The sequence below is a fragment of the Calliopsis andreniformis genome, chromosome 2 (genome assembly GCF_051401765.1).
Source record: "Calliopsis andreniformis isolate RMS-2024a chromosome 2, iyCalAndr_principal, whole genome shotgun sequence".
Lineage (NCBI taxonomy): Eukaryota > Metazoa > Arthropoda > Insecta > Hymenoptera > Andrenidae > Calliopsis > Calliopsis andreniformis.
Genome location: NC_135063.1, coordinates 17,051,566 through 17,077,600, shown reverse-complemented (window position 1 = coordinate 17,077,600; position 26,035 = coordinate 17,051,566). Strand labels below are relative to the sequence as shown.

General features: G+C 38.9%; 3 protein-coding genes and 2 long non-coding RNA genes across 9 annotated transcripts; 4 read left to right on the top strand and 1 right to left on the bottom strand.

The window, feature by feature from the left end:
* Positions 1 to 489: 489 nt before the first annotated feature.
* On the top strand, positions 490 to 18,585 carry Lana (laminin subunit alpha). Its single transcript, XM_076392132.1, has 20 exons — positions 490 to 1,033; positions 3,100 to 3,246; positions 4,422 to 4,829; positions 4,906 to 5,119; positions 5,325 to 5,534; positions 5,631 to 5,903; positions 6,530 to 6,667; positions 6,770 to 7,042; positions 7,320 to 7,619; positions 7,856 to 8,014; positions 8,238 to 11,317; positions 11,417 to 15,091; positions 15,306 to 15,846; positions 15,988 to 16,083; positions 16,169 to 16,372; positions 16,607 to 16,773; positions 17,209 to 17,451; positions 17,545 to 17,704; positions 17,802 to 18,029; positions 18,198 to 18,585. Exons 1-20 carry the CDS (start codon positions 818 to 820, stop codon positions 18,464 to 18,466), a joined length of 11,001 nt encoding a protein of 3,666 aa, XP_076248247.1. The 5' UTR covers positions 490 to 817; the 3' UTR covers positions 18,467 to 18,585.
* On the bottom strand, positions 2,213 to 5,425 carry LOC143188079 (uncharacterized). Of its 3 annotated transcripts, none has more exons than XR_013003469.1 (3): positions 5,316 to 5,340; positions 3,098 to 3,225; positions 2,213 to 2,582 (listed from the first exon to the last, which is right to left on the bottom strand). It is a non-coding gene; the product is annotated as an uncharacterized LOC143188079 (long non-coding RNA). The 3 variants fall into 3 exon arrangements; XR_013003472.1 differs by lacking the exon at positions 3,098 to 3,225 and adding an exon at positions 4,971 to 5,054 and having other exon boundaries at positions 2,540 to 2,582; positions 5,316 to 5,421; XR_013003471.1 differs by lacking the exon at positions 3,098 to 3,225 and having other exon boundaries at positions 2,471 to 2,582; positions 5,316 to 5,425.
* Positions 18,586 to 19,791: 1,206 nt separating the features above from the next.
* On the top strand, positions 19,792 to 20,934 carry Rpl28 (ribosomal protein L28). Of its 2 annotated transcripts, none has more exons than XM_076392786.1 (4): positions 19,792 to 19,853; positions 20,320 to 20,416; positions 20,489 to 20,731; positions 20,813 to 20,934. In XM_076392786.1, exons 2-4 carry the CDS (start codon positions 20,330 to 20,332, stop codon positions 20,897 to 20,899), a joined length of 417 nt encoding a protein of 138 aa, XP_076248901.1. In that variant the 5' UTR covers positions 19,792 to 19,853; positions 20,320 to 20,329; the 3' UTR covers positions 20,900 to 20,934. The 2 variants fall into 2 exon arrangements, with proteins under 2 accessions (XP_076248901.1, XP_076248900.1); XM_076392785.1 differs by lacking the exon at positions 19,792 to 19,853 and adding an exon at positions 19,902 to 19,921.
* Positions 20,935 to 21,011: 77 nt separating this feature from the next.
* Positions 21,012 to 24,389, top strand: LOC143188490 (uncharacterized). 2 transcript variants are annotated; one of them, XR_013003531.1, is made up of 7 exons: positions 21,012 to 21,145; positions 21,221 to 21,262; positions 21,444 to 21,491; positions 21,673 to 21,714; positions 21,902 to 21,948; positions 22,240 to 23,509; positions 24,252 to 24,389. It is a non-coding gene; the product is annotated as an uncharacterized LOC143188490 (long non-coding RNA). The 2 variants fall into 2 exon arrangements; XR_013003530.1 differs by lacking the exon at positions 24,252 to 24,389 and having other exon boundaries at positions 22,240 to 23,734.
* A 396-nt stretch (positions 24,390 to 24,785) lies between these two features.
* LOC143188401 (uncharacterized) lies at positions 24,786 to 25,115 on the top strand. Its single transcript, XM_076392617.1, has 2 exons — positions 24,786 to 24,812; positions 24,876 to 25,115. The coding sequence occupies exons 1-2, from the start codon at positions 24,786 to 24,788 to the stop codon at positions 25,104 to 25,106; spliced, it is 258 nt and encodes an 85-aa protein (XP_076248732.1). The 3' UTR covers positions 25,107 to 25,115.
* The last annotated feature ends 920 nt before the right edge of the window (positions 25,116 to 26,035 follow it).

The window sequence follows — 26,035 nt, the reverse complement described above, 5'->3', positions numbered from 1 at the left end:
TTGGTTTCAAATCATATCTAATTTGACTTTTTTTGCACGTTTGTTCTTCCTGTATTTTTTAAAAGTACTTCAAAAGCAAACCTAAAACGATCTCAACGAACAATCGAACGCAAAACTATCTGTTGAATACTATTATTAGATGTTTAACAGTTTCTAAACGGAAAATTATTTTATTTCTTGTTTAATGTAAATTAAAGTTGAAATGAATTTTAAAAATACTTGTTGCATATAGGTATACGCAGGTATTCCCCTTGTTTACGAATTGGATGTATTTTGAATGAAATATTTCTAATCCATTACTCCTGCGAGAAAAGGAGAATAGCCAGGTCAGAGGATGGGGAGAAAGAGAAGAAGTAGAAGAAGTAGGGGGGAAAAAAAAAGAGAAAACGATATACTCCAGTTGAGTTGGATGCACGTGTGTGCACGTAGGGGTACGGAATGGCACATATGGTCCCGAATTGTGTGCGAAGATTATCCTCCTGAAGCTTGCCACCCCCACTTCCTTTCCAGCTTCGGCTAGCTAGCAGCCTGGCGGTCCTCGATGTCTCGCTGACCCCCGGACTGTCAGGCTCTACCAGTCTATACCAGTCTATACGGAGGAGCTGTTCGTGCATCGTCAACATCTGCTCTCTTACGTCATATTCTTCCCAGGAAAAAAGGATAACAGAAGGAAGAAGCATAGAAGAAGAATAGAATAGGTTTTACGGAAAGTGCCCGTGTAACGATTTGAAAAAGGCACGGAAGGTTGTACGTAGAAGGGACGAAGGTGGAGGAGAAGTGGCTACGGTGGCGGGCCTGATCTCTGTCCACCGTCAGGATGACAAGGTGGTTGTTATTCGTTTTACTGACCGGCCTGCTGGTTCGTCAAACGAGAAACGAAATCCTGACGCCGCCGTACTTCAACTTAGCCGAGGGCAAGGAGATTATCGCGTCGGCCACGTGTGGCGTCGGCACCCCCGGTCCGGAACTCTACTGCAAGCTTGTGGGCGCGAATGCCGACCACGATGAGGATATTAATTTGATACAGGGTCAGGTTGGTACATGTACTTACATATGTTTCTTCTAACGATACGAAGGGTAGTTTAGTTTGCAAACAAGAGTCAAAGGTACGAATGGGTGGTAGAGATACGTCCAGCTGATGAAATTGCGAATAGAAATCGTGTTCCGATATACAAAAATTTCGAATTACGTAAGAAAAGTCTGCTCGGTAAATTAGCTCGACAAAATTAGTTACTTGAACTGGTTGTGTGTAAGTTTGCGTGTATATCTATATGTACCTAAAAGAGATAAAAACAAATACGAATGTTGAATCGACTGATTGTTTGAGCGTGACTAGGAACGTAAAATAACATTTTAACAAATGCTTCTATAGCTGAAAGAGCTTGATCAAAATGAAGTACCTACAGAAATTGCAATGAAATTATGCCGCGAAAATTACACAGATTGTGACGATAAACTTGGGATACAAAAAAATCACGTTTGCAGAAGTGTACAAGTTCGTGATCAAAATTAAAGCGTACTTTATGTATATACGGATACATAAGAACATATATGTGTAGGTATAATTGTAAGAGCAAAAATTTACTTTGACAATCATGAATCAGTATAAGAAACTGTTCTTAAATTGTGTCCTTAATTGTGTCTTTAATTACACACGTTTTTTAACATTTACATACTTTATCTCAGAACGTAAGTCGCTCACTCCCAGAATCATTTATTGTCAGTCTAATTCCACACGTTCGAACCTAAATTTTATCTCTACTAGTTGGTCCTTTGAGTCCAAGAGTTTATCAATCCAAAGACAACCAATCACTTGCTCAACTACTTCCTTCTTCCCCCCCCCCCCCCCCCCCCCCCCCCAACGATTTTATTCAAAATCTGGGTATATTTTCGAGAAATATAAATGTATAAAGCAATTGTGGTAGTTTGAAACCAATATATCTACCTATGAGTATAGAAAATGCTGCTTTAATATTAAATAATTACCGTGCGATAAAACTATATTTCATTTATCACGCCCCGTCTTAATAACTATGCATACGTTAGTATCTTGCTCTTACTTAGAATTGCGATAAAGAAATCTTGTGTTAATCGTTTATACGATTAAGCTTGAGTGAAATGATATACTACCTGTGAAAGAAAGTCTTTTATCAATGAACATAAGTGAATAGTAACATCATTCATGATCGGTGCTTCCGGACCGTTTAATCAAACAAGGAAATAAAAAAAAGGACCGAAGGTTCAAACGATTATTCATTGTTATTCTACCCTTTGTAATACTTTGTTGAAATAATTGATTCTGTTTGCATAAAAAAATATTTGTCACAGTCGGCGTGATGTAAGCGATGGTATTTACTAAACACTATTTAGTTCAGAATCATTTTGTTCAATGGTTATTATTTAGTATAGACGTTATGTATATCTATTCATGCAAACGACAGAAAATGCCATGTACATAGACTAGAAGTAAAAGAGGGCTGATAAAAAGCGGTTGATAAGGGTGACCTCTCGATAACATTTGACCATCTTGTCTACTCAAATCCTGGTCGGTCTCACTCGCATGGGTGTCCCATAAAAGCTTTCTGAAAAAATTTCATTTATTTTTACCATACATTTTTTATACATTTCGTGAAAATAATTTGTCTTACGAAAGATGCTTAACGCTACTAATGCTTCAATTCCTAAACAGTTATTCTGTTTAAAATGAAGTTAAATAATTGCGAATTGTATGTACAGTAGAAGACTTTCCACATGATTTTTATGCTTAAATTCGTTTATCATTCAAAGTAAAACTAATTGAGTTGAAAATATGAATTACCTACGTAAAATTTCACGAAAGGAATTCGTAATTGTTTCGAATGATTAGGAAACATTATTTGTTACAAAGTTTCAATGTTATATAGAATGATCTATTTAGTCTAGATGTATGCATACACAATCTAATTATAAGTACTTAAATTCCTTCAACGTTTTTATCTCTCGTACGCCATAATGCTATTTAAAGGCTCGAAGAAAAAATGACAAATCAGATACGATGTTGATATACACATATATAATATATACATGTACTGTATATACAATATGTATCTATACATACAGGTATGCGATTACTGCGACCCAGATAACCCAGAGAAAAAGCATCCACCGGAGTATGCAGTTGATGGAATGGAAACATGGTGGCAATCACCACCTTTATCCAGAGGAATGAAATACAACGAGGTGAACCTGACCATCAATTTAGGTCAAGTAAGTGTATGTTACAGGCTACAAGTCGGAATTTGAAATATGAACGAGTACATGAGCGTTTGAGAAACCTTTCGGGGAAGGGAGAGGATTGACAGCGGCAGGAAATAATGAGTCTGTAGAATAAGTATTTTATCTGTAACAAATTAGTTTATCACGCGGTAGGCGTTTTCATGCAAAGCGGAAAGGAATTATCTTTGCATTGTTTCCGGAGAACAATAGACAAAACACGGGTTTTAGGGAGCGTAGGGCAAGGCACAAATAAAGGCATAATCTTTCAGTATTCCTCTCAATATTCGTCTTAAAGAAGAAATTGATGCAATATAGTATTATGGAATCTCCATTGTACCAATGTGTGATCGAATTTTTTTGCGTTGTCCGAGTGACAAAGCATTTTTTGAAGAACTTTCATAAAAGTAGCGCAACAAGCATTGTAGAACTTATTATTGTAATTTACATATAATGATCAACCAAAGAGGTATTTCGTAAGCAAATGGTAAAAATCATTATTTTTTTCTCTATTATGTGATCTTATTTGAAAAAGTGTTTTGCCAATTGGAATATTTGCTTCTTTTGCAAATTTTCATTCGCGCACAATAGATGACGAAAAACTATGGATGAATATAGTAGGTATTTCTGTAACATCTCAAGAGTCATTGTCTTCCGCTAAGTAGATTCTTGGAAGGACTCGTTTACACTGCTCTGTCCGTGGTCTCTTTTTATATACATGTACACTCAGCTTAGACGAATCTGGCTGCATCGACATTCCCTATCTCTTTCTTATACAGGAGTGACTGAATAAGAAAGAACGAGATAGAGAGTTTCGATGCAGCCAGAATCATTTGAGTTGACCGTACGTACGTATGTGTGTATGTAAATATTCCCTAACCACGTGTTCGGAGAAACTTGTATGAGGAAAGTACCTATACTCCTATACATATGTAAATACATATATTATAGCGAAAGCGCAAAGCACATGATCGGTATAACTATGAATTACGTTTGTAGAACTATGAAAATGCACGAAGAAACTTGTTTTTCTTTTCGACTATTCTTTGATGCCAGTCATTTCGAAATGTATCGAGTAGTAGTTATCGACTGCCTAACTATACTAATTAACTATTTTCATTCTAAGGGACAAGAAAAATGACACACAATCGTGATTTCACAATTCACAGGAATTTCACGTGGCGTATGTCTACGTAAAGATGGCGAATTCTCCAAGGCCAGGATTATGGATACTCGAGAAATCAAAAGATTATGGGAAGACATGGTCTCCTTGGCAGTATTTCTCCGATACTGCCAACGATTGTTTGACTTATTTCGGTGTAGACAGTTACAATCCTATTACCAGAGACGACAGCGTGATTTGCACTACGGAATACTCCCAGATCGTGCCGCTGGAAGGTGGCGAGATACCAATTTCGATTCTGAATAATCGTCCATCCGCTAAGCATTATTTTAATTCAACCCTTCTACAAGAATGGACGAGAGCTACCAATGTTCGCTTTCGTTTTTTGAGAACGAAAAACTTGTTGGGACACTTGATGTCGTTGGTTCGAGAAGACCCTACTGTAACCAGGAGAGTAAGTGAATTCAGTCGCATTAGTCCAGTCGATAAAATCTTGAGTAATGACATATAATTGAATCATTGGATTCTAGTATTTTTATTCGATCAAAGACATCAGTATCGGCGGTAGATGCATGTGTAATGGGCACGCGGATACCTGTGATGTGCTGGACCCGAAGATGCCGAAAAAACTGTTTTGCAGATGTCAACACAACACTTGCGGCCCTCAGTGCGCAACTTGCTGCAAAGGTTTTGAGCAGAAAAAATGGCGACAATCTACTGCGTTCAAGAAGTTTACCTGTGAACGTAAGAACTACTCTAAATCGAATAGTTTAGCGAAACGATCGATACGACTTGCTACATTCTATTTCTTGCCATACCTACATATATTTGATTATTCCGCGAGCAATACCCAGATTTAATGGATTAAACAGCAGCATGCAGAAGAACATCAATTTGTCACTTGCCTCCGTTCAAATAGGCGCTAAATATTAAACCTTACCTTATTCAGCTTGCAACTGTTTCGGTCACTCGGATGACTGCATCTATGATTCGGAAGTCGATGAGAAACACTTATCTCTGGACATTCACGGCAATTACGAGGGCGGTGGCGTTTGCCAAAATTGTCGTCACAATACGGAGGGTATTAACTGTAATCGATGCAAGCCAAAATACTATAGGCCATTGGACAAGCCTCTGAACGCGACTGATGTTTGCCAACGTGAGAAACTGTTTTCCATCTAATATATTTCTATGCTTTCGAAGTAGTATTCTTATCAAACACTAATATGCATATGTGTCGTTACGTTCACAAAAGCGTGCAATTGTGACGTGTTCTATTCAACCGGAAATTGTGCGGATGCAACGGGCAAATGCGAATGTCGAAAAGAGTACACGCCGCCCGACTGCGATAGTTGTAACGACGGTTACTTTGGCTATCCGAATTGTATTCCTTGCCAGTGTCACGCAAAAGGAACGGCTGGAGATTACTGCGAGGCGATTGATGGATCTTGCCCTTGCAAGCCGAATTACGCTGGCCACTACTGCAATCTCTGCGCGGAAGGCTATTACGATTTTCCAGAATGTTTACGTAAGTGATATTATTTCCGTAATTGTCATTGTGCGTGAATGGAATTAGTGTATATCGATGGAACGGTTGTTAATTCTCGATTCAAACTACACTGACCAACAAAATTATGGAATAGACAAATTTTGAACAAAAATTGGCCAACTATGAATGACGATGACATTAAAGCTTGACTGTAAGATACTATATCTAAATTTTAAATTTAGTGCACCTCTACTACTATAGCGCCTTAAATCTGAAGACATGTTTATCGTATTGGGAATTCCAAAGTTTGACGAAATACAACACGGACTTCCTAATATTTTTTTCGGAGATACTGTTTATAGGAGCATCAAATTTAAACCTTCCCCTTTAGTCAACTATGTAGTAGGTCAACATTTCAGTATATTTTTTTTACTAAACCTCGTCGTAAAGCTTACGTGTATCTAGTAAGCCATACAATCGAACTGTTTATGGTATTGAATCAATTAAACTAAAATCGAAACTAAAATCATGTATACTTGGCAATTAATGGATAGACTGTTGTCACTAAAGATGACATTAAAGGCAAATAGCATTATTTACTTGAAATATTGCCCTTATATATATATATATATATATATATATATAAAAAAAAATACAATTTGCAGCTTGCGAATGCAACCCGCTGGGCTCTCTTAACGACGTTTGCGATGTGGTTTCCGGCAATTGCACCTGCAAGAACAATTACGGTGGCAGGACTTGCGACATGTGCGAAGATGGTTATTTTAATTATCCTATCTGCAAATGTACGTGCCTCCATGAACATACTTTTGATTTCGATGTGTGCACATAGTTTGAAAGAGATATATCGTAAACTTATCAACGCATTGTTAAATGTTTGCCCATAGTTTGTAACTGTGACGCTCGAGGAACCAAGCCTGGCATTTGTGACAAATCGAATGGAGTATGCTCGTGTAAAGAAGGTTACGGTGGAGCTAGATGCGACCAATGTGTCAATGGTTATTACGGATATCCAAATTGCAGACCTTGTAATTGCAGCTCGACAGGCTCTTCATCCGTGAGTTGCGACGCCACAGGAAAATGTTCTTGTCTAACTAATTATGCAGGAAAAACTTGCGATCAATGCAGTCCTGGATATTATATGTATCCCGAGTGCATAGGTAAATACATAGAACATTTGTAATACTTAGGCACATAAGTATATGGCATTGACTTTCCATTTTATGTTGCCTTTCCCCTCTGCTACGTATGCATGTACCTGCGTACACGTTCTTTATTACGAAGAAATGAACTGGACAGAAACGAATGAATGAATACTCATGCCACTTGAATTTTGTTGAAGTGGCGGAAGAACGAGCATTCATTCGCTTGGTCTATAGGCACACCATAAAACGAATGGTTTCTTATGATAGAAATAACGGAAAAATTCTATTGTAGCCTGCAATTGTGACAGTCACGGTTCTATTGGCGCCTCCTGTGACACGGAGGGTAAATGCCAATGTCGAGAGAATTTCGACGGGGCTAGGTGTGATCAATGCAAAGAGGGCTTTTACAATTTCCCGACCTGCGAGGGTTGCAACTGCGACCCAGCTGGTGTCGTCGAGACCTTCCAAGGATGCGGATCATTGCCTGCAGGTGAACTTTGTCAATGTAAGGATCGCGTCGAGGGAAGAATCTGTAACCAATGTAAGCCACTGTATTGGAATTTGCAGCAGTACAACCCTCAGGGTTGCGAAGGTAAGCCTGTTAATAAAAACGTTATCCTTTACATATTTCTTTCTTTTTATAATAAATTACGTATCGAAGAGAGAAGATGCGAAAAAAAAAGAAAAATATTTGTCCGATAAGACTGCAACGATTACTACTTTACTCGTTTTTGAAGTTTACAGTACGATTGCGTACTCCTACCTATCTATCTACCTACCGTGATCTAGTAAATGGCATGAAAGTAACTGGAAAATTCTTTGTTTAAGAATGTCGTTGTAACATACCTGGCGTGATTGGAAATATCGGGGAGTGCGATGCGAAAAATGGCCAGTGTATTTGCAAACCCGGGGTGGCAGGTAGAAGTTGCGATCTGTGCGTGGATGGAACGTATAATCTTCAAGCGAGCAATTTCTTCGGTTGTACAGGTATTTAATCGATCTTACCGTTCATTTATAGTGTTTCGGTTAATCGACCTATTTTTAAGCTTGTATCATTCGCCTTACTCAAGTGAATATTTCATGTACAAATCTACGAATGTTCTTCTCTATCCTACGTTGCGACATTCGCAAGGAGACGGATCAGAAATTTTTCATCGAGTTTATCGTTCGAGGTACTTTACCTATTATCTTTTTCTAATGCTCCGATTAGATTGCGCCTGCGACATTGGTGGATCCGTTAGCTCGGTATGCGACAAGCAAACAGGCCAATGTCAGTGTCAACCGCGTGTTACCGGTCTCACTTGCAAGGAGCCGCTGAAAGCACACTACTTCCCCACGCTCCATCAATTTCAATATGAAGCAGAGGATGGGAGAACACCCAGTAAGAGTTCTGTTCGTTACGGCTTTACCGAGGATCATTTCCCGGGCTACAGTTGGAAAGGATACGCGGTATTCTCTGCTCTCCAGGATGAAATTATTCTTAGTGTCAGCATTCAGAAATCGTCCCTCTATCGGATGGTCTTAAAATACGTGAATCCGAATAACGAGCCGATTCTAGGTACAATCACGATCACCCCGGAGAATCCGTCAGAGGTGGAACAACAATTCAAAGTGAACTTTAAGCCGACCGTGAAACCGTCGTTTGTGACGGTTGCAGGAGCGCACGGCAACCATCCTTCACCCATGGTGATGAATCCAGGTCGTTGGTACATTAGCATTGCCACCAAGAAGAGCCTTTTCCTAGATTACTTTGTCCTCCTACCGTCCGAGTATTACGAGGCAACCATTTTGACTCAGGACGTGAACATTCCTTGCGAAGTGGGATACAAAGGACTCTGTCGTCACTATGGATATCCTAATCTGACTAAATTCGACTCGGTGCATGGAACTGGCGGATTTCTAAACAAGAACAGCGTTAGAATCCCACTGACAAAATATTTCACCGATCGAGAGATTTTAGAGGAGATCGACAAAGAGGAGGTTCCGTTGATTAACGACGAGCAAGAAGAAATACACTTCGATCTGAGGGTTTCTAAGCCAGGTCTTCACGTACTGCTGATAACTTATGTTACACCTAAGGACGAGAACGTTACGTCCACGCTACTAATTGAAGCAAACGCCGTTGGCAAGGGGAAAGCTACTCTGTATCCTTGCAAATATACGAGCATTTGTAGACAAGTTGTCACCGACACCTACGGTAGAGTGGCCACGATGAACTTTCCCTCGAATTACGTTAGCCTGATTTTAACTGGAGAACCAACTTCTAACGTTGCAATAGATTCAATCGTTGCCATCCCTTACGATCAGTGGTCTCTCGATTACGTAAAACCAAAGTCGATTTGCGTGAGGAAAGAGGGAAAATGTGTGAAGGGTGAGTTTCCCGGAGCCGCTGATGCGAAGAAGATTGAGTTTGAGAGTAGCAGCACGGTCCCAGAGTCTTTGGATAGGCCTTTCGGCATCTACGATAACACGACCAAGTTGATCTATTTGGGCCACGAGAACACAGTGGTCGACATACACGCGAAAGTCGTTCAACCTGGGGATTATATATTCGTCGTGCAATATTTTCAACCAGATTATCCCGAATACGAGCTCGACGTGTTGCTACAGAATGGAAAATTTTACGAAGCGAAGATGTCCGTCCCACATTGCCCTAGTAACAGCGGTTGTCGCAGCGTGGTGAAGCAAGCGGATGGGAACATTAGATTCCAGCTAATCGAAAACTTCATGATCACGTTTAAGGAGAGCACTGAGAATGGAATCTGGTTAGACTATATTTTGGTGATACCAAACGAACAATACAACGAAAAGGTTTTAAAGAAGATCCAATTCGACCAGACAAAAGAATTCATCAAAAAGTGCGGTTACAATCATTTCCACATCAACACTACGGAGGAGGGTTTCTGTCGAGACTCGATCTTTTCCTTGACTGCCAACTACAATAACCGCGCTCTGCCTTGTAATTGTGTAATCGAGGGTATCGTCAGCTTCGAATGCGAGAAATTTGGAGGACAGTGTCCTTGCAAACCGAACATAATCGGTAGACGATGCGAAATTTGCAAAACTGGATTTTACGGGTTTCCCAATTGTAAGCCTTGCAACTGTCCAAGCACAGCTCTTTGCGAGCCAGAAACAGGTGCTTGCATTTGTCCGTCGAGGGTTACCGGTGAACGTTGCGACCAATGCGAAGAAGGGACTTACGGATTCCATCCGATAATTGGTTGCGAAGAGTGTAACTGCTCACCTTTAGGTGTAATAGATGGCGATACGCAATGCGATCTTCTGAATGGTAGCTGCAGATGTAAGGAGAACGTAGACGGGAGGCAGTGTGACAAGTGCCAACCTGGTTACTCGCAATTCCCGCATTGCGAAAAATGTGACTGCGATATCAGAGGGACCACGTTCGATATCTGCGATCAGTATACCGCAGAGTGTTTCTGCAAGAGCAACGTTCAGGGTTCAGCCTGCGACGTCTGTAAAGAAGGTACATTCAATCTTCAAGAGAAGAACGAAGACGGCTGCACTAAATGTTTCTGTTTCGGCAAGACCACTAGATGCGTATCGGCGAATCTTTATAGAAGTTACTTATCCGATATGACTGGTTGGGATCTGGCTGTGTCGAACGAGAAGGGCGGTGAATTGACTTACTTGGCGACTGCGTCCCAAGAATTTAACGCGAGTAGCGTTATGACCGATTTCACTAGAAACGACGTCTTCGGGAAAGTCGTGTATTTCTCTGCACCGGATGCCTACCTGGGCAACATGTTAACTTCTTATGGAGGATTTTTGAACTATACCGTTCATTACAGCACCGGGCCATTTGGTAGTGCCGTCAGTGCAGCTGATGTGATACTTCGGGGTGGCGATACGACGCTATTCTATTACGCGGATGAGCAGCCACCGTCGTTCACCAACTTCCAGGCATCTCTGGAATTAGTTGAATCGAATTTTGTAAACCATAATCGACTCAGCGCTACCAGAGAGCAGCTGATGGTGGTTCTCGAAAATCTTCGTGAGATACATATTAGAGCGACATACTGGAATCCCAGTATCGCAGCTTCTTTGTCCTATGTGACTCTCGACACCACTACAGAGATCTATTCAGCTCAGTACAATGTTCCAGCGAGTAGCGTCGAACAGTGTCAATGCCCACCAAACTATCAAGGGCTGTCTTGCGAGGAATGCGCGCCAGGATATTATAGGGTGCAGTCTGGACCTCATGGAGGTTGCGTCCGTTGCGAATGCAATGGGCACGCCGACACATGTGACGTGAACACTGGAAAATGTTTGGTAAGTATGTACCTACGCCACGCCGTGGTAGATTGGTAGGTATTTCGATAGGCCTTCTTCGAAATCCATCGATTTCTAAGGAAAATCTTTTCGTCTCAGAACTGTAAGGACGGTACCACGGGAGATCATTGCGAGTTTTGTCAGAAGGGCTACTATGGGAACGCCACAGTAGGAACACCAACGGACTGCCTGATCTGCGCCTGTCCCCTTCCTGTCCAATCGAACAACTTTGCTACCGGTTGCGAAGTGAACGAAGAAGGGAACAAGATCAGTTGCGACTGTCTTCCGGGTTATTACGGTGCTCGTTGCCAAGCCTGCGCATCTGGTTACTACGGAAATCCCGAGGTGTACGGTGAGTTTTGCAAGCCCTGCGACTGCTCTGGCAACATCGATACGAACCAAATCGGTTCCTGCGATTCTATAACTGGTGCGTGTCTACAATGCCTGAACAATACCTACGGCGAAGCTTGTAACCTCTGCGCACCGGGTTTCTTCGGCGACGCGGTTCAGAGAAAGAATTGTCGTAGTTGTCTGTGCGAAGAATGCGGAACGAAGCACTGTGACAGTTTCACGGGACAATGTTTTTGCCATGAGAACGTCGTCGGTGAAAGATGCGACCGTTGCATCGAGGATCACTACGGTTACAACAACTGCAACGGTTGTAAAGCTTGCGATTGCGATATAGCTTCCGAGAGTAGTCAATGCGACGAAGAGACAGGACAGTGCAAGTGCAAGCCTGGCGTTACTGGACGCAGATGCGAGCAATGTATAGCAGGGTATTGGAACTACGGGCCCGAGGGGTGTACGTCGTGCGGATGTAACACCGGATACTCGGTCGGAGTGTCGTGTAACACCACCACGGGACAATGCACTTGCCTTCCAGGTGTCATTGGAGAGAAATGCGATCACTGTCCGTACAGGCACGTTTTGATCCCAGGCCAGGGATGCTTCGCATGCGATTCCTGCACCGGGGACTTGCTGGACATCAGAGACGATCTGTTAAATCTTCTCGAACCGGTTCTCAGTAAATACAACACCGTTGCGGAGAGTTACTTCACTACTCAACGATTAAAATTTATCAACAACACAGTGAACGACTTGTACCCAGAGGTCGCAGTTTTAGATCCCAGTAGAGTGAACTTGTTCCCCCTGCAGGAAAAAGCGGAAAGATTGGGAACCGAGGTTTCGAATCAGAAACGTGAAGTCGATTATACAGCGGAAGACAGCGTGAAATGGAAGCTCGCTGCAGAGAAGACTCTGGAGAATATGAATAGTCTTGAGGGGGAGGTGATTAAGGAGATAAATCTGGTCAACTTAACGATCTCCGAGGTAGAGTCCCTGGCGTTGAACATTGAATTGGGTACTGGCGCGAAAGTAGACAGTGCGCTGAAGGAGGCCACCGAAATCCTGCGGAAGATCCAGGAGGTATCCTTTGTTGGATTCCGTGATCGCGCGACAGACCAAGCAGACCAAGCCAACATTCTCGTATCGGAGATGCTCGACTACAACGTACCGGTCAGCAATTTGTTCGATATCGCAAACAACCTAAATGACAAGATCAAAAACGTAACCGACAAGATGGACAATTTGTTGGAAATCACTTGGAAGGCCCAAGAACTGTCCAATATGGTGGATAGGTTGAATCAGGAGAATAGAATTGCAGCGGAAACGGGTAACTTTGACGTGGTGAAGAATGCCACTGCAGAAGCAACAGACGATTTGATCGCGGCCGAGCAGCTGAATGGAAACGCGAGTTGGTGTCTTCGAAATGCCACTAGCAACATGCTACTACTGAGAACGGACGCGACGGAGAACACTACGGAAATATTAAATAGAACAATTTTGATGAACGATCAGATGCTGGTAGACTTGAGTGACCCTGTTCAGGATGCCCATGATCACGCTGATTACCTCTACAATCGATCCTTGGACCTGGATAGTTTGTTGACGGATACTAGGAACACGGATGCTGTGAAAGCAGTTTCCGCTTATCGAAACATCGGGGCTGCTATCGAAGCTGCACGCGAAGCAGCGGCAGACGCGATCGACGCAGCAAACAATGCCACCAGTCTATCGGACGCGATTCAGGAGAGAATGTTACCCTCGCAAACCGCGTCTCTGTATCTTCTGGAGTCGGCCAGGGACACTTTAGGAAACATTAAGGGAAGCTCTGGAGAAGAGTTGAGCAACGCCCAAGCGGATGCCGCGACAATCTTTTTGCTAAACAAGCGGAATAGAGATCTCCTGGATAATATCGAGAAAATTCTTTCAAACATTCCGTCACCGTCGTCAACTGTAGCCCAAGATGCCATGAATCAGGTAATAAACGTCGAGCAGGGTATCAAGCTTTCCGTAGAGAACTTGCACAGTGTGGCAGATAAGATACCGGCGGACTTGAAAGAGGCAAAGCAGCTCTCTAAGGATATATCTGAGTCGATTCGTGACGTATCTCAGACGAGAAAGCAACTGGACTTGGAAGAGAAATATATCCCAAGTATTGCAAAACTAACGACCGATTTGTACGGCAGTCAGAAAACGATCGACAGGAACAGAAATGACGTGAAAGACAGAATTGACGCATTAAAGAACAAGATAGCAAATGCTCGAGAGCTGGCGGATCGTTTCAAAATTGGCTTGACATTTTACCGAAACACTACCCTCGAATTGAAGAACCCAGAAAGCCTTCCTCTACTGGCTACGTCCACCAAAGTGTCCTTGTACTTTAGAACGAACAAAACGAACGGTTTCTTGTTGTATCTCGGAAATGAGGAGACCGGCAAGTTACCTCGATCAAAAACTCACGATTTTATGGCGCTGTTGATTGAGAGCGGGTACCCAGTGCTTATCATCGATCTGGGATCCGGACCCGAGAAAATCATTAACAATAAGTTTGTGTCTGACAATGTATGGCGGCAGATAATAGTCGACAGAACTGGTAAAAACGTCAAGTTAATTGTCCGCGAAGATATAGGAGAGGGTAAAGATCATTTGTACGAGAAGGAGCACGTGTTGCCTGGCTCCTATTCAATTTTCAATGTCGACCAAGAGCACTCGAAACTCTTCGTCGGTGGTTATCCATCCTCGTTCAATATGCAAACCGCAGTCACGGCGTCCTCGTTCGAAGGGGAAATGGAAGAGTTAGTGATAGGAGAGATACCGGTGTCTTTCTGGAACTTCATTGACGGCGAAAACAATCAGAAGGCGGCCGACGAAAGAGATAAACTGATCAATTTCCAACCTAGCACGGGTTATAGATTTGACAAACACGGATACGCGATCCTCAGTAAAAGACACTTTCAAATATCACCCGATAGTAAAAAGTTCAGTATCAAGTTAAACTTTAAGACGTTCGCTGAGGATGGCTTGATCTACTTGATGGGAAAAGGCAAGCAATTCCTTTCGCTAGAAATGAAAGATGGCCACGTGCTTTATCAGTACGATCTTGGAGATGGAGAAACAATCTTGAAATCTGTGAACAGATACAACGATGGTGGTTGGCATGTCCTAGAGGCTCTCAGATTTGAGAAAATGGGCGTTTTAAAAGTGGACGGCGTTGATTTAGTAAATAGCAAGGGTGTGGGGACCAGCAAGACCCTCGTATCTTCAGATCATATTTACTTTGGAGGCTATCCACCGAACGCCAGACATCCTTACGAACCTGTAACGAGCGAGGATTTCGAGGGCTGTATCGATGAAGTGGTTATTCTGGACACGGTCATCGATTTGACGCGTAACATTCAAGCTTTTGGCGTTATTCCCGGCTGTCCAGCGAGGGTAAGAGTTTACTTTTCTATGTGGTTTTCATAATCATATCTGACCCAAATCATACTTAATGTTAAATACAAAACGAAACTGTCACGCGTACATTATTTAGATATATTGCTATCGAGACGGTGAAATTTTTAGATTTCTAATGCATATCTATTTGAAATAGGTAAGGTATGCCCCAGCTCTACCCAAGTTCTAAACAAACTGTTTTCTTCTTTAGTTTGCCAGCTTAGTGTCCTTTGAAGAAAGTATGCCCGGTTATGTGAAGTGGCACAGCATCTCTGTACCAAACTCTCTTCAAGTGAATCTCAAGTTCAAAACTCTGGCGAACGATGGTTTAATATTCTGTCTGATCGACGAAGACAGTGGCCAGATAGCCAGTTATCTATCCCTCGTCGATGGTATTTTGGTATTTAATAGCCAGGGTGAAGAATTGAGAACTAGTTCTTCGGGCATCAAATTCAATGATAACGAGTGGCATGTGGTCACGGCCACCCACTTGACAGATTCTTTGGAGCTAGACATTGACGATACAAAGAATTTCAACACCGTTTTGAAACCACCTCCGTTGAATATATCTAACGGAAGCTTATACATCGGTGGCTCACCAGTGCCGTTCGGTGTTTCTCGACCTGATGCAACGACACCATTTGTCGGTTGCATCGGAGATGCAACGTTGAACGGTGATATCGTCAACTTCGCAAACACTACCGAGAGGCCTCATGCTTTCTTAGGGAAATGTAAAGGTGGAGACCCAAATTGTGAGTGAAGTTTAATTCTCTGATCTATACGGTTCCATTCAAACTTACTTTTTATCCTCATTTTTCAGAGGCTAATCTGTATTTCTAGTTAGTGTCACCTATACATTTCTTGTACCCGTTCTAGAATTCATATTTTTACAGCAATGTCACCGATAGTGGAACCGGAACCGGATCCTCAGCCTCCCCTACTACCCACGGAAAGTCCAGACGAAAATATTGAAACGTCCACTCAAATCAGTAAGCAACCGATAATAATTACGAACTTGAACTGTGTTAGCGATGATATCGTATGATCTACTATGGTCTTCTTTCATTTTCTCAGATATCATTGACGTTGATTTGGACAAAGAGACAGAAGAGGAAGAACCAAATCTGGAGGGACGCGGTGGTGGTTACCATGATGAATTGACTACGACTACAGAAGCTATAATTTCGACTGAAAACCCAATGCCATTGCATGTAGATCAGTGCCGACTGCCTTATTATCCACTTGCGGATCCCGAATTGGAAAATGCTTGGAGATTCGGTACGTTTTTAACTTAATAGTTGTTCAAACGTCATCGCTATTCTGTTGCGTGCACATGCGTAGATAAAAATGACGTACTGTTGTACTACGTACATGGACGTAATCAAGTAAATAATATTAGCAATAAGAAAGATAGAAAGACGGAAAGAAAAAAGAACACAAGAACATGTATAATAATTGATGTAATATAGTAAAAAGGAAATAAGTATTTATTAATTTTCATTATATTTTCAGGCACAGCCAGAAACAGTAGATTGGAGTACAGGTCCTTGAATGGCCGATACAAGAACGATTATGACTTCCAAATTGACATTAAAACAATGGCCGACGATGGAATTATCTTTTACACTTCCGATCTTAATAATCAACAGTTGATTGCTGTGTACATCACTGACGGAAAGGTAAATATCAAGTTTCAGAATGATGTGTGCTGTCCACTAATGGAGTTTCTTACATACCGTTTTTTTCCATTCTGCAATACAAAAAATCCAAATGGTTTGTGTCAAACGCGAAATTAAACTTTCAATAGCATACTTTCAATCGATATATGCTTTTAGTGCATTTAGCTGTATTGTATCTATATACATACATATATTCGTCACTCGTTTGCTCTATTCGTTTAGGAGCACCTATGTAAGTATTTATTCGAAACGAACGAATACATTCTTTTTACACTCTGGTGTAATAGTTAGATTTCAATTCGATTTGGAAACTAAGCAAATTTTAACATTACAATTAGAAGGTTTTCAGGATTCCGAATTTCTTCCCGGTTCTGAATAATTTCAGATAAATAAACATAAATGAATCAAAGGTCTTATTATTTTTGTTTCTCGAAGCTTTACTACAAATTTGATTGTGGAAGCGGACCTGCTTTGCTTAAAAGCGAAAAAAAAATAAATGACAATCAATGGCACATCGTGACATTCAAAAGACAAGGAACCTACGGAGAGCTTATCGTTGACGAGGAACCATCGGTTTCTGGATATTCTCAAGGGTCTACGGAAACTATGAACGTTGGCCCACCGTTCTACGTAGGAGGCGTGATGCAAGACTCGTCCGGCAAAGTGTATAATATGATTGTAAGGAATCATAACTCTAAAGTGTTAACTCTTTTGTTTCGAGTGTAACTATACGTGTAATGTTCGTTTTTAACGAATAACTCGATATTGTAGGGTACAAATCAAACCTTCAATGGATGTCTAGGAAATTTCATGGTGAACGGACAACCAGTTGGTGAACCGACAAATAAAGTAGGAGTAATTCCGTGCTCAAAACGGGTTGAACCAGGATTATTCTTCTTCCCGGGTAATGGTAGCAACTTGTTCAGAGCCAGTACGTATTTAGTGAGACGCATAGATCAAACCTGAATTTTTGCACCTAGATGATACACAATCATGGCGACGCGTTAAATTATTTCATACGTTTTTAGTGGACAAATTCATGGTCGGTAAAACGGTTGATATTCAGATGGATATCAAACCACGCTCAACGTCTGGCCACCTATTATCCGTTCATGGAAAACGAGATTATTTAGTTCTAGAAATGATAAATGGAACCGTCAAGTTCCTCGTTAAAACGGCAAGAGGTTCGATAGAAACCTCTTTCGAACCAACGAACTCGAATTCTTTGTGCGATGGCAATTGGCATAATATTCGAGGTAATTTGTTTACTTTTTAGCCTTAGATAATGTGTCGAAAAAATAACCTTTTGAATCTAATTCTAAATATGTACGTAGAGAACAATTTTAACATAGTGTTCCATCTAATAGAAAGAAATGGGTAAAATAAAGAGAGGAAAGTAACTGTATTTCATTTTTTCTGTACAGCCGTTAAACAGAAGAACGCCGTACTTCTTTCGGTGGACCATAAAGCAGCTCCGCCGGGAATCGGGGGTAAAAATGTCGTAGGAGTTCAATCACGGCATCCGATCTTTATCGGTGGTCATCCCATGCTTGGAAAAAGGTTGCGAGGTAGCACCTCGCAAGCACAATATGTTGGATGTATCACCAATATTCATATTAATATGATACCCATACAATTGCGCCCTGAACGGGCTTATGGACAAATTATCGCAGGTGTATGTCCGACAATATAAGTGTGTACCAAAAGTCCGGTTATTACAGTACATGCTTGGTGCGTTTTCAACAAATGAGCTTAGTATTGTCGTTTTTTTTATTTCTTAAAGGTCTTCCAATTAATTGTAAAATACCTTTTTTGGATGCATTTTACACTTACGAAACATTAGAACTGTACGTAAAGTATAGATGAGAATGTATCGCATGACTAACTGAAGCATCGTACGATACTTAAAGAAAACCATTATTGCGTAGATCGTTATCTCCTAAAAATACTCATCAAGCTGAACGATTCCTATCCATTTCTTATCTTATTTAGAAATACAAAAACGTAGACTTTAATATTTTATGCATCTAAAATAATCGTTAAGTAATACTAAATTGGGATTGTTAAACACAGGGTGCCATATTTCAGACTCGATATAGTCGTATCAATGTATTAAAACAGAGAAAGAGAATGTCATAATTTATTAAAGTGCCTTTCTCGATAACTTAGCAGATGCAATACAAAGGATAGTTTTACAAAATGTGCACCTCATTTGAGTACACAAAAGACTGAATGTTGTTACATTTTTTCTCCATCTTCTGCAAGCTGGAATTATGTGTCCTTACTACATCCATCAACGATTATTTAAGCGTTTAAGTGAACTGTTTCACTGGAACTCGAATTAGATAAACTGTCCAAATTATAACACGAACTTACAATAATTGTTCAAGAGGTATTGTAATGAACAACCAAAGAAAACTATTCTATAATAAAAGTTATAAGTTATGTAATATTATTTCAAGTTAGTTATGTGTTCTTCCTCCAGTATATGTATGCATGCACGTGCATATATACAACAAAAATAGAGTAAAAAAATGAAATGTGAAATGAGGAAACGGAAGTTGTTGCAACGCAAGTTGAGACAAGATTAGGAATAGCAGTGACTAAAGAAATGGATATTAAAGCTAAAATCTTAATATATGTTAAAGTGAGAAATAAAAATCTTTCTAAACAGAGAAATTCCAAAATTACAAGGTTGAAAATTCTATTATATCTTGTTACTTAACAATTATGAACGTTGATTTGTTCATGTCACTGTGTGCGATTGTTATTGATAATAAAAATACCAGAAATTGTTGCTGCGATGTTTATTGTATGAAAAATATTAATTTTTGTAAAATTATTCTTCGTTCAATCATTCTTGGAGTTCCTACCACCCGAACTTCTCTTAGTGGTTCATTATCTGCATCACAGAGGGCGCGGTAAAGCTAGTGAATTTTACAAAGTCGATATTTCAGAACAGACGAATCGAATTCTCGTAACATGATGCCAGATCTACTCTTTACTTTGTCTATGATAATTCATTTTGTCGGCCATTTCGAGAATTCCTTTCTTCCTTCGTTCCGGTAGTGGTGCACGTGGTGAGTCTGTTTTTAGAGTTTAATACGCTTATATGTTTGTTCATCATTTTGTAGTATTTTTTAATGATGTTAGTTACTGAAATATTCTATTTAGATGAAAACAAAGATTTATGAAACCCATTAAATAGAGTTGTATAATAATAAATTTGGATTAACCCTTCAAGAACGGAGAATTTTCGTTCGCAAAAGCATTGTGCAAATGGAAATGAAGATGGTATCATTAGAAAGCTGATATTTTCTAAGTAAAATGATATACTTGCATTTGACAGTAATTGAAAAGTTATTTTGAAAAATTCGAAACAGAACCCTGATACACATGAATGTACGTATGTGCATGAAAAAATTGAAGCCATACATCGTATTTACGTTCTTCGTTCCTGAGGGGTTAATAAGTACGATAGTGAATTTATGCTTCATTAATAGAATAATACGCAAATACGTGAATATAATGTAAGTTTAATTTTAGATCGTTAAAAATGTCGTCACACTTAAATTGGATGATTATCCGTAACAACAACGCCTTTCTTCTTAAGAAGCGGAACATTAACAAGCCATTCTCTACGGTTTGTATCTTATTACACACGTATAGGTTTCATCGTTGTGTTTATATATTTGTGCATAATACATAATTATAGGAACCCAATAATCTGACCAATCTCAGTAGCTATCGCTACTCTGGTTTAATTCATAAAAAATGTGTTGGAATTGTTGACACTCCTGACAAGAAAGGATTTACAGTTGTCTACAAGAAGGCAAAGGCAATGAAAAAACCTGCAAAGGCTATGGTTAAGTGCACAATGAAAGCTGGAGCACGTCGTTCTCTATATAAATTGAAAAGATTGCTTACGAAAAATAAGTATCGTGTGGATTTAACCAAGGTAAAGTAATTTTATATAGATGGTATTTGTTCTCAGTAAGCTTGAAAAATTTTTATTCATCATTGAGTGTATTGTTTTTAGGTAGCACTGCGTCGTGCTAGTGCCGTATTGCGTTCTCAAAAGCCTTTACCTGCTAAGAAAACGCATGCAACTAAAAAAGCTGATTAATTTGTGTACAAGAATAAATGTATGTTTTAATGTAAGCTTATAGCCATGACATAAGCTGCAAAGAAGATCTGTTTAAATTTCACATAAGTGTTTAAGATATAGTTTCATTTAGCTCTTTTCTCATTAGCAGTTTAAGAAATCGTAAAATATAACACATCCTCTTTGTAGATATGTCTATTTCATTTATCTTTAAAATTCCGAATTTTGAATAGAAGTTGAAACATAGGTATAAGTATATTGTGAAAGGTGAGTCATGTAGTCTATTTTTATTTCATAAAAATTGATTTATTTCATTAAAATTTATTTATTTCATTATTACAGATACAATTAATGTTCAACACTGGAATGTGTATTTTATAACAGGTAAACTCAGTTGTATCATTACTAGTGAACAAAAAGTATACATGATGACAATTGAAACCACAAAGATGTATGATTACCATGACTAGTTTTTGTATTTGCTATCTGATACATATATGCTATACATGCTATAGCTATTTAAGTGAAACTTTAACCAAGATAATATTGAATATAATTTTTCCAGATTGAGAAACGCTTTTGGTTTCTTCTGCGTACTTTCATTTTCTCAAAGGTGAGCATAATCCTTTAATATTATTATAATTAGCTTGAAGTATTTCATGATGAAATTTTCAACCACCAAGATCTATGAGTGCCATGATTAACTGCAGTATTTGCTAACTGAAGTGAAATATTTGATAAAATTGTTTTAGAAGATACAAGGTATAATTATTAATGAAGAAAAATGATTTTAGGTTTCGAATACATTGGGTATGAAAAACTTTTACTCAAAAGATGTAAGTATAAGTTTGATTATTTGTGATTTAAACATTTTTAAACCCTTTATGATGAAATATTTAACCACCAAGATCTATGAACGCCTTGATTAGATATAGTATTTGCTAGCTGAATGAAATTCTACTAAAAAACTTGTCCTGAAGAAAATGAAGTAAGATTTATTAACGATAAAAAAAATGATTGCAGGTTGTGTTAAACTGCATACTTATATGAGAACAATTTTAAATAAAAATGTAAGTACAATTTGTAAAATTTCTTAATAATAAAAAATTTTAAAAATTGAAAAATATTAGTTGAAAAATTTAATAAAATGAATTGAATAAAGAGAAGATAATATACTTAATTAATCGACTGATGCATATGAATATTCTTATTTTATATGATGATTTATTCACCAAGATCTATGAATGCTATGATCTTAAATTTGCTACTTCTGAACATATATATATATATATATATATATTTTTTTGATAATTTATAATTGCGCTTAGAAGAGAAAAACTACTACATGTTTATTATTTCAGGTTTTTGATCTCTTAGCGATTTGAGAACGTCACCATTTAACGTGCACATTACTTTTACATTATGTAAGAATTTGCAATTACAATAAAAGGTTCTACATAAAGCATGAACGCAGAATTGTAATTTAATATAAATACTAATGCCTTAAATGCAATTACGTAGACAAAATGAAAAAGTCGTCTATTCTTTGTGTTACGATATTCGAATATTGTATAAATACATATGTAGTGGTAACGCAATCATTAGTAGTCATTATCATCTAATGAGCGTAATACTGCATGTAGCTGGACTAAACTTAATGTATTGTTTGCTGATATTTTGTAACATTACAAAATTAACTTAAATTTAATTTACCACTTCGTGTTGGCAGTGAAGTTAGAAGATATGGGCAGAGGCATATTGCCCCCGGTTTGTTTTTTACCCGTTTTTTGATACACATCTATCGGATTTTTATGTTAGTTTTAAGGAGTACATATGTACATATATAAACAGAGTTCTAACTTTGGAAAGATATCCAGCAAGATAAATAAACATGAATTATTTTTGAAGTTTTAAAGTTTCATTTGTCTATGTAGGTAGAGGTTATATTGAATGAACAGCTCTTAAGATTCCATTAATTTTTTTTAAAAATGTTACAATAGACATCTATTGACAATCGATCAAATGTTTTTATGAAATTAAAGTAATCGTTTAAACTACATACTTCGTATATATTCAGCATGTTTTCATTGCATCAACGTTTTCGATGAAACCCTGATTTCATAGCATACATACATATGTAGGATTTCGTCCTTTTTTAATTCTCCTCGCACATTGACGATTCAAGTACTTACATACTTACATATCTCTACGCGGGAACGACTGTATCCTATGCCTGAATGAGTACACATGAATCCAAGCAGTGTACAACGAGGGTAAACAGTAAATAGGTTTTTTTCTTCGTTTTTCGTTTAACTATATTCTATTTCTCTGTATTTGCTGCTTTAGAGAAGGGAGGAAAATGATATGGATAGGGGGAAATCCGTTTTCGTCGAGATCTTTCGATTGGGCGTGTCGTAATACTACAAAGAAATTAATATCTCAAAGTACGAAGATTTCCAAGGACGACACAAGACGAAAGTTAAGGTCTACGGTTTATGAAATCGGTGAGGGGGAACTGAAAGAATTTCGTATTCGACATTCAAGCAGTGCTACTTATTACACCTATATTGTCGGTATTCGTGAGAAACGAGAGTTTTTTACAATGTACACGGGTTAAACGATTAACTAACTGTAAGTACATCATTTCAAAGATATGCATGTACACACATGCTTAAAGCGCTAAGTATTTGAATAATGTTCTGCTGTCTCATCGTGTAGTAATTGGCGATTTAGATGAGAAGAATCTGAGAAGAATGGCGAAAGAGAAGATGAGTGGCCGGCACTAAGAAAATAGAGCATAGAATATTATAATGTTTTAATTTTGTGGAAAATCTGATGATGTAATTTCAAGAGTAGGGCGACGCCCAGCAATTGTTTCAGCCGGCTTTCACTCTTGCATTATTCATGAATCTTCTCTTTTTTTCTCTCGTCTACGAGAAGACCGTCTAAGTTCCCCTGCATTTTCCTCTCCATTCCTTTTTTTCTTCTACCCCCTCTGTCTCTAATTGCAGCGCCCTTTTTTTGCTTTGTATACGTATATGCATATGGATTTGTTCTCTCACTCCTACTTTCTCCACCCAGTCACTCCTACCGTTACCTCTATTTTTTCTTAAACCGTTTTTCTATCATCGTTCGTCGTCCTTTTGTTCACATCACCTGATAGTAGTTTTCAAGTTAAAAATAGTGCAATTGGCTTTTTTCTGGCTACTGATGATGATGTTAACGAATTTGTTAGTACTTTTCGATCGTAGATGTAGCTTTTTTTAAACTTAACATCGATATTTGACAATTGTATTGTACTTTGGAATCAGCGTGTTGTGTAAAAAGGTGGAAGTGTTAGTGGCAAACTGGCAACACAGTACTATCATTGCAGTCTTATTTTTCTTCTTTCGCGGCCGAGAGCAGCTTGAAGGCATGGAAGAAAAGACGGTTGAGAAAATCGATTGAGGCTCGTCCGGTCGCTCGCTGGTTCTCGTCGCGCCAACCTTGTCGGAAAAACGATAGAGTTCTTTCCTCGAATTATGAAAAGTGGTGTCTCGTTAAACTCTCCTGGGTGTAGAGGCAAAGAAAAAGAAAAAGAAGAGAAAGAAAGGTACGCTACGTTTCCTCTTCGAAGATTTTGAGATTCGACATTTACGTGATCGCGCAATTGAATCTGACTATTACGAGATTAGGCAGATAATAGAAATCATATGACACGCGTTACACGAAGAAAATGAAGGCTAGATAATAAAATTAATTTCTATTTAAAAAGATATACCTAAGATAGCATATGGATATTACATGACCTATACATAGATGTATCTCGAACTTGAGTTTATCTGTCACTCGATAAAGTGGAATTGCAACTATTGTCTATTGTGTTCATACGTGTCAACACTAATAAATTGTTTATTTATTATTAATGATGCGTTTGGCTAATCCCTGTAATCGAGTATTACGACACTATTAATGCCACTATGTGGAATTATTATTTGGAAAAGCAATACGGACATAGATAGATAGTACGATCTTGTACATTTTCACTTGTAAGCTAATAGTTGTACATTTATCGATAGCAATAGACAATAAGTCCCGATTATCTGACTCCACTGAAGTATTTACATATGAGGATTTTCTCGGGTTTTTTTATTTCCTCAAATCTGGTGTCTGCACAAAGGCATGCGATATCTTTGTACATACACATACATACGTACATAGATGTACATATGTAGATATGTATTCGTAGAAGGACGGCAAAGCGCACGGTTAAACCTATTCTAGTCTATAACGGTTGGCCGGCTGCCTCAATGGTGTTGATTGCTTGTCTGAATATGCATAATCGCAGCGATAATGACAGCACCCGACCAAACTTCGGACGCATTGCGCATATGTAACTAGAGTAGAGAGTAATTCCCTTATTCTATATCCGCAGAATCTGATCGTGGACAACGAAACGTTCCCAGTATCTCTAATTCCAGTTATTGTTACAGCTGTTTAAATGTTTCGAATATGTTTGGGTTTTCCATTTCCATTATTGTTTACGTTTCTATTTTAATACGAAAGAAATATTTTAGCAAATCGGAGATAGTGAACATTCCTCCTGTTTAAGCTATCATACATTAAGTAAACACATGTACTAGCATGTATAAATGTATATGTATAGGTATGTACCTAGTATATGATCGTGACAGTTGTAACGGCAATTTGAATTTATTTTAGCTACTCATCGACAGTTTTGGTAGGTGGGCACATTCGCCACGAAGGAATTAAAAGTTTACAGAATAATTTCATTCGAAATCTCTCTAGGGAGGAACGGCATCGAATGTCTCGGATGCAACAGTTGCTGGTGCACGTTCGGTTATAAATTTGAGGAAAATAGTAGTTGGCGTACCATCGTCAAATAAATAAAATTATAGGTATATGTGTTTGTATGTTAATACGTACATATGTATGCCTAAGTAACATCTTAATAACAGGACTCAAAGAACAAGTGTTAAATAAATATTCGAGTAGGTACATATGCATACATACATGTAGGAATATTTATCGATTACTACGAGTCAGTAGGGAAGTTTTTTTTCTTCAACTGAATCTAAAAGTTGGCAGTATTTTCTCCATTTTTAATTTACAGTTTGAAAAAATAGCACTTTTGTTAGTACTTTTCCGCAATTGTCG

Excerpts from the sequence above, each read along its gene's own strand:
- Lana (XM_076392132.1), top strand. The coding sequence starts at position 818 with ATGACAAGGTGGTTGTTATTCGTTTTACTGACCGGCCTGCTGGTTCGT. Across the intron at positions 15,092-15,305 it reads TTCCCGGCTGTCCAGCGAGG|TTTGCCAGCTTAGTGTCCTT; the intron begins GTAAGAGTTTAC and ends TTTCTTCTTTAG. Across the intron at positions 15,847-15,987 it reads TAAAGGTGGAGACCCAAATT|CAATGTCACCGATAGTGGAA; the intron begins GTGAGTGAAGTT and ends ATATTTTTACAG.
- Rpl28 (XM_076392785.1), top strand. Across the intron at positions 20,417-20,488 it reads TTAACAAGCCATTCTCTACG|GAACCCAATAATCTGACCAA; the intron begins GTTTGTATCTTA and ends ACATAATTATAG. Across the intron at positions 20,732-20,812 it reads ATCGTGTGGATTTAACCAAG|GTAGCACTGCGTCGTGCTAG; the intron begins GTAAAGTAATTT and ends TATTGTTTTTAG.
- LOC143188401 (XM_076392617.1), top strand. The coding sequence starts at position 24,786 with ATGCGTTTGGCTAATCCCTGTAATCGA. Across the intron at positions 24,813-24,875 it reads TGGCTAATCCCTGTAATCGA|ATAGATAGTACGATCTTGTA; the intron begins GTATTACGACAC and ends ATACGGACATAG.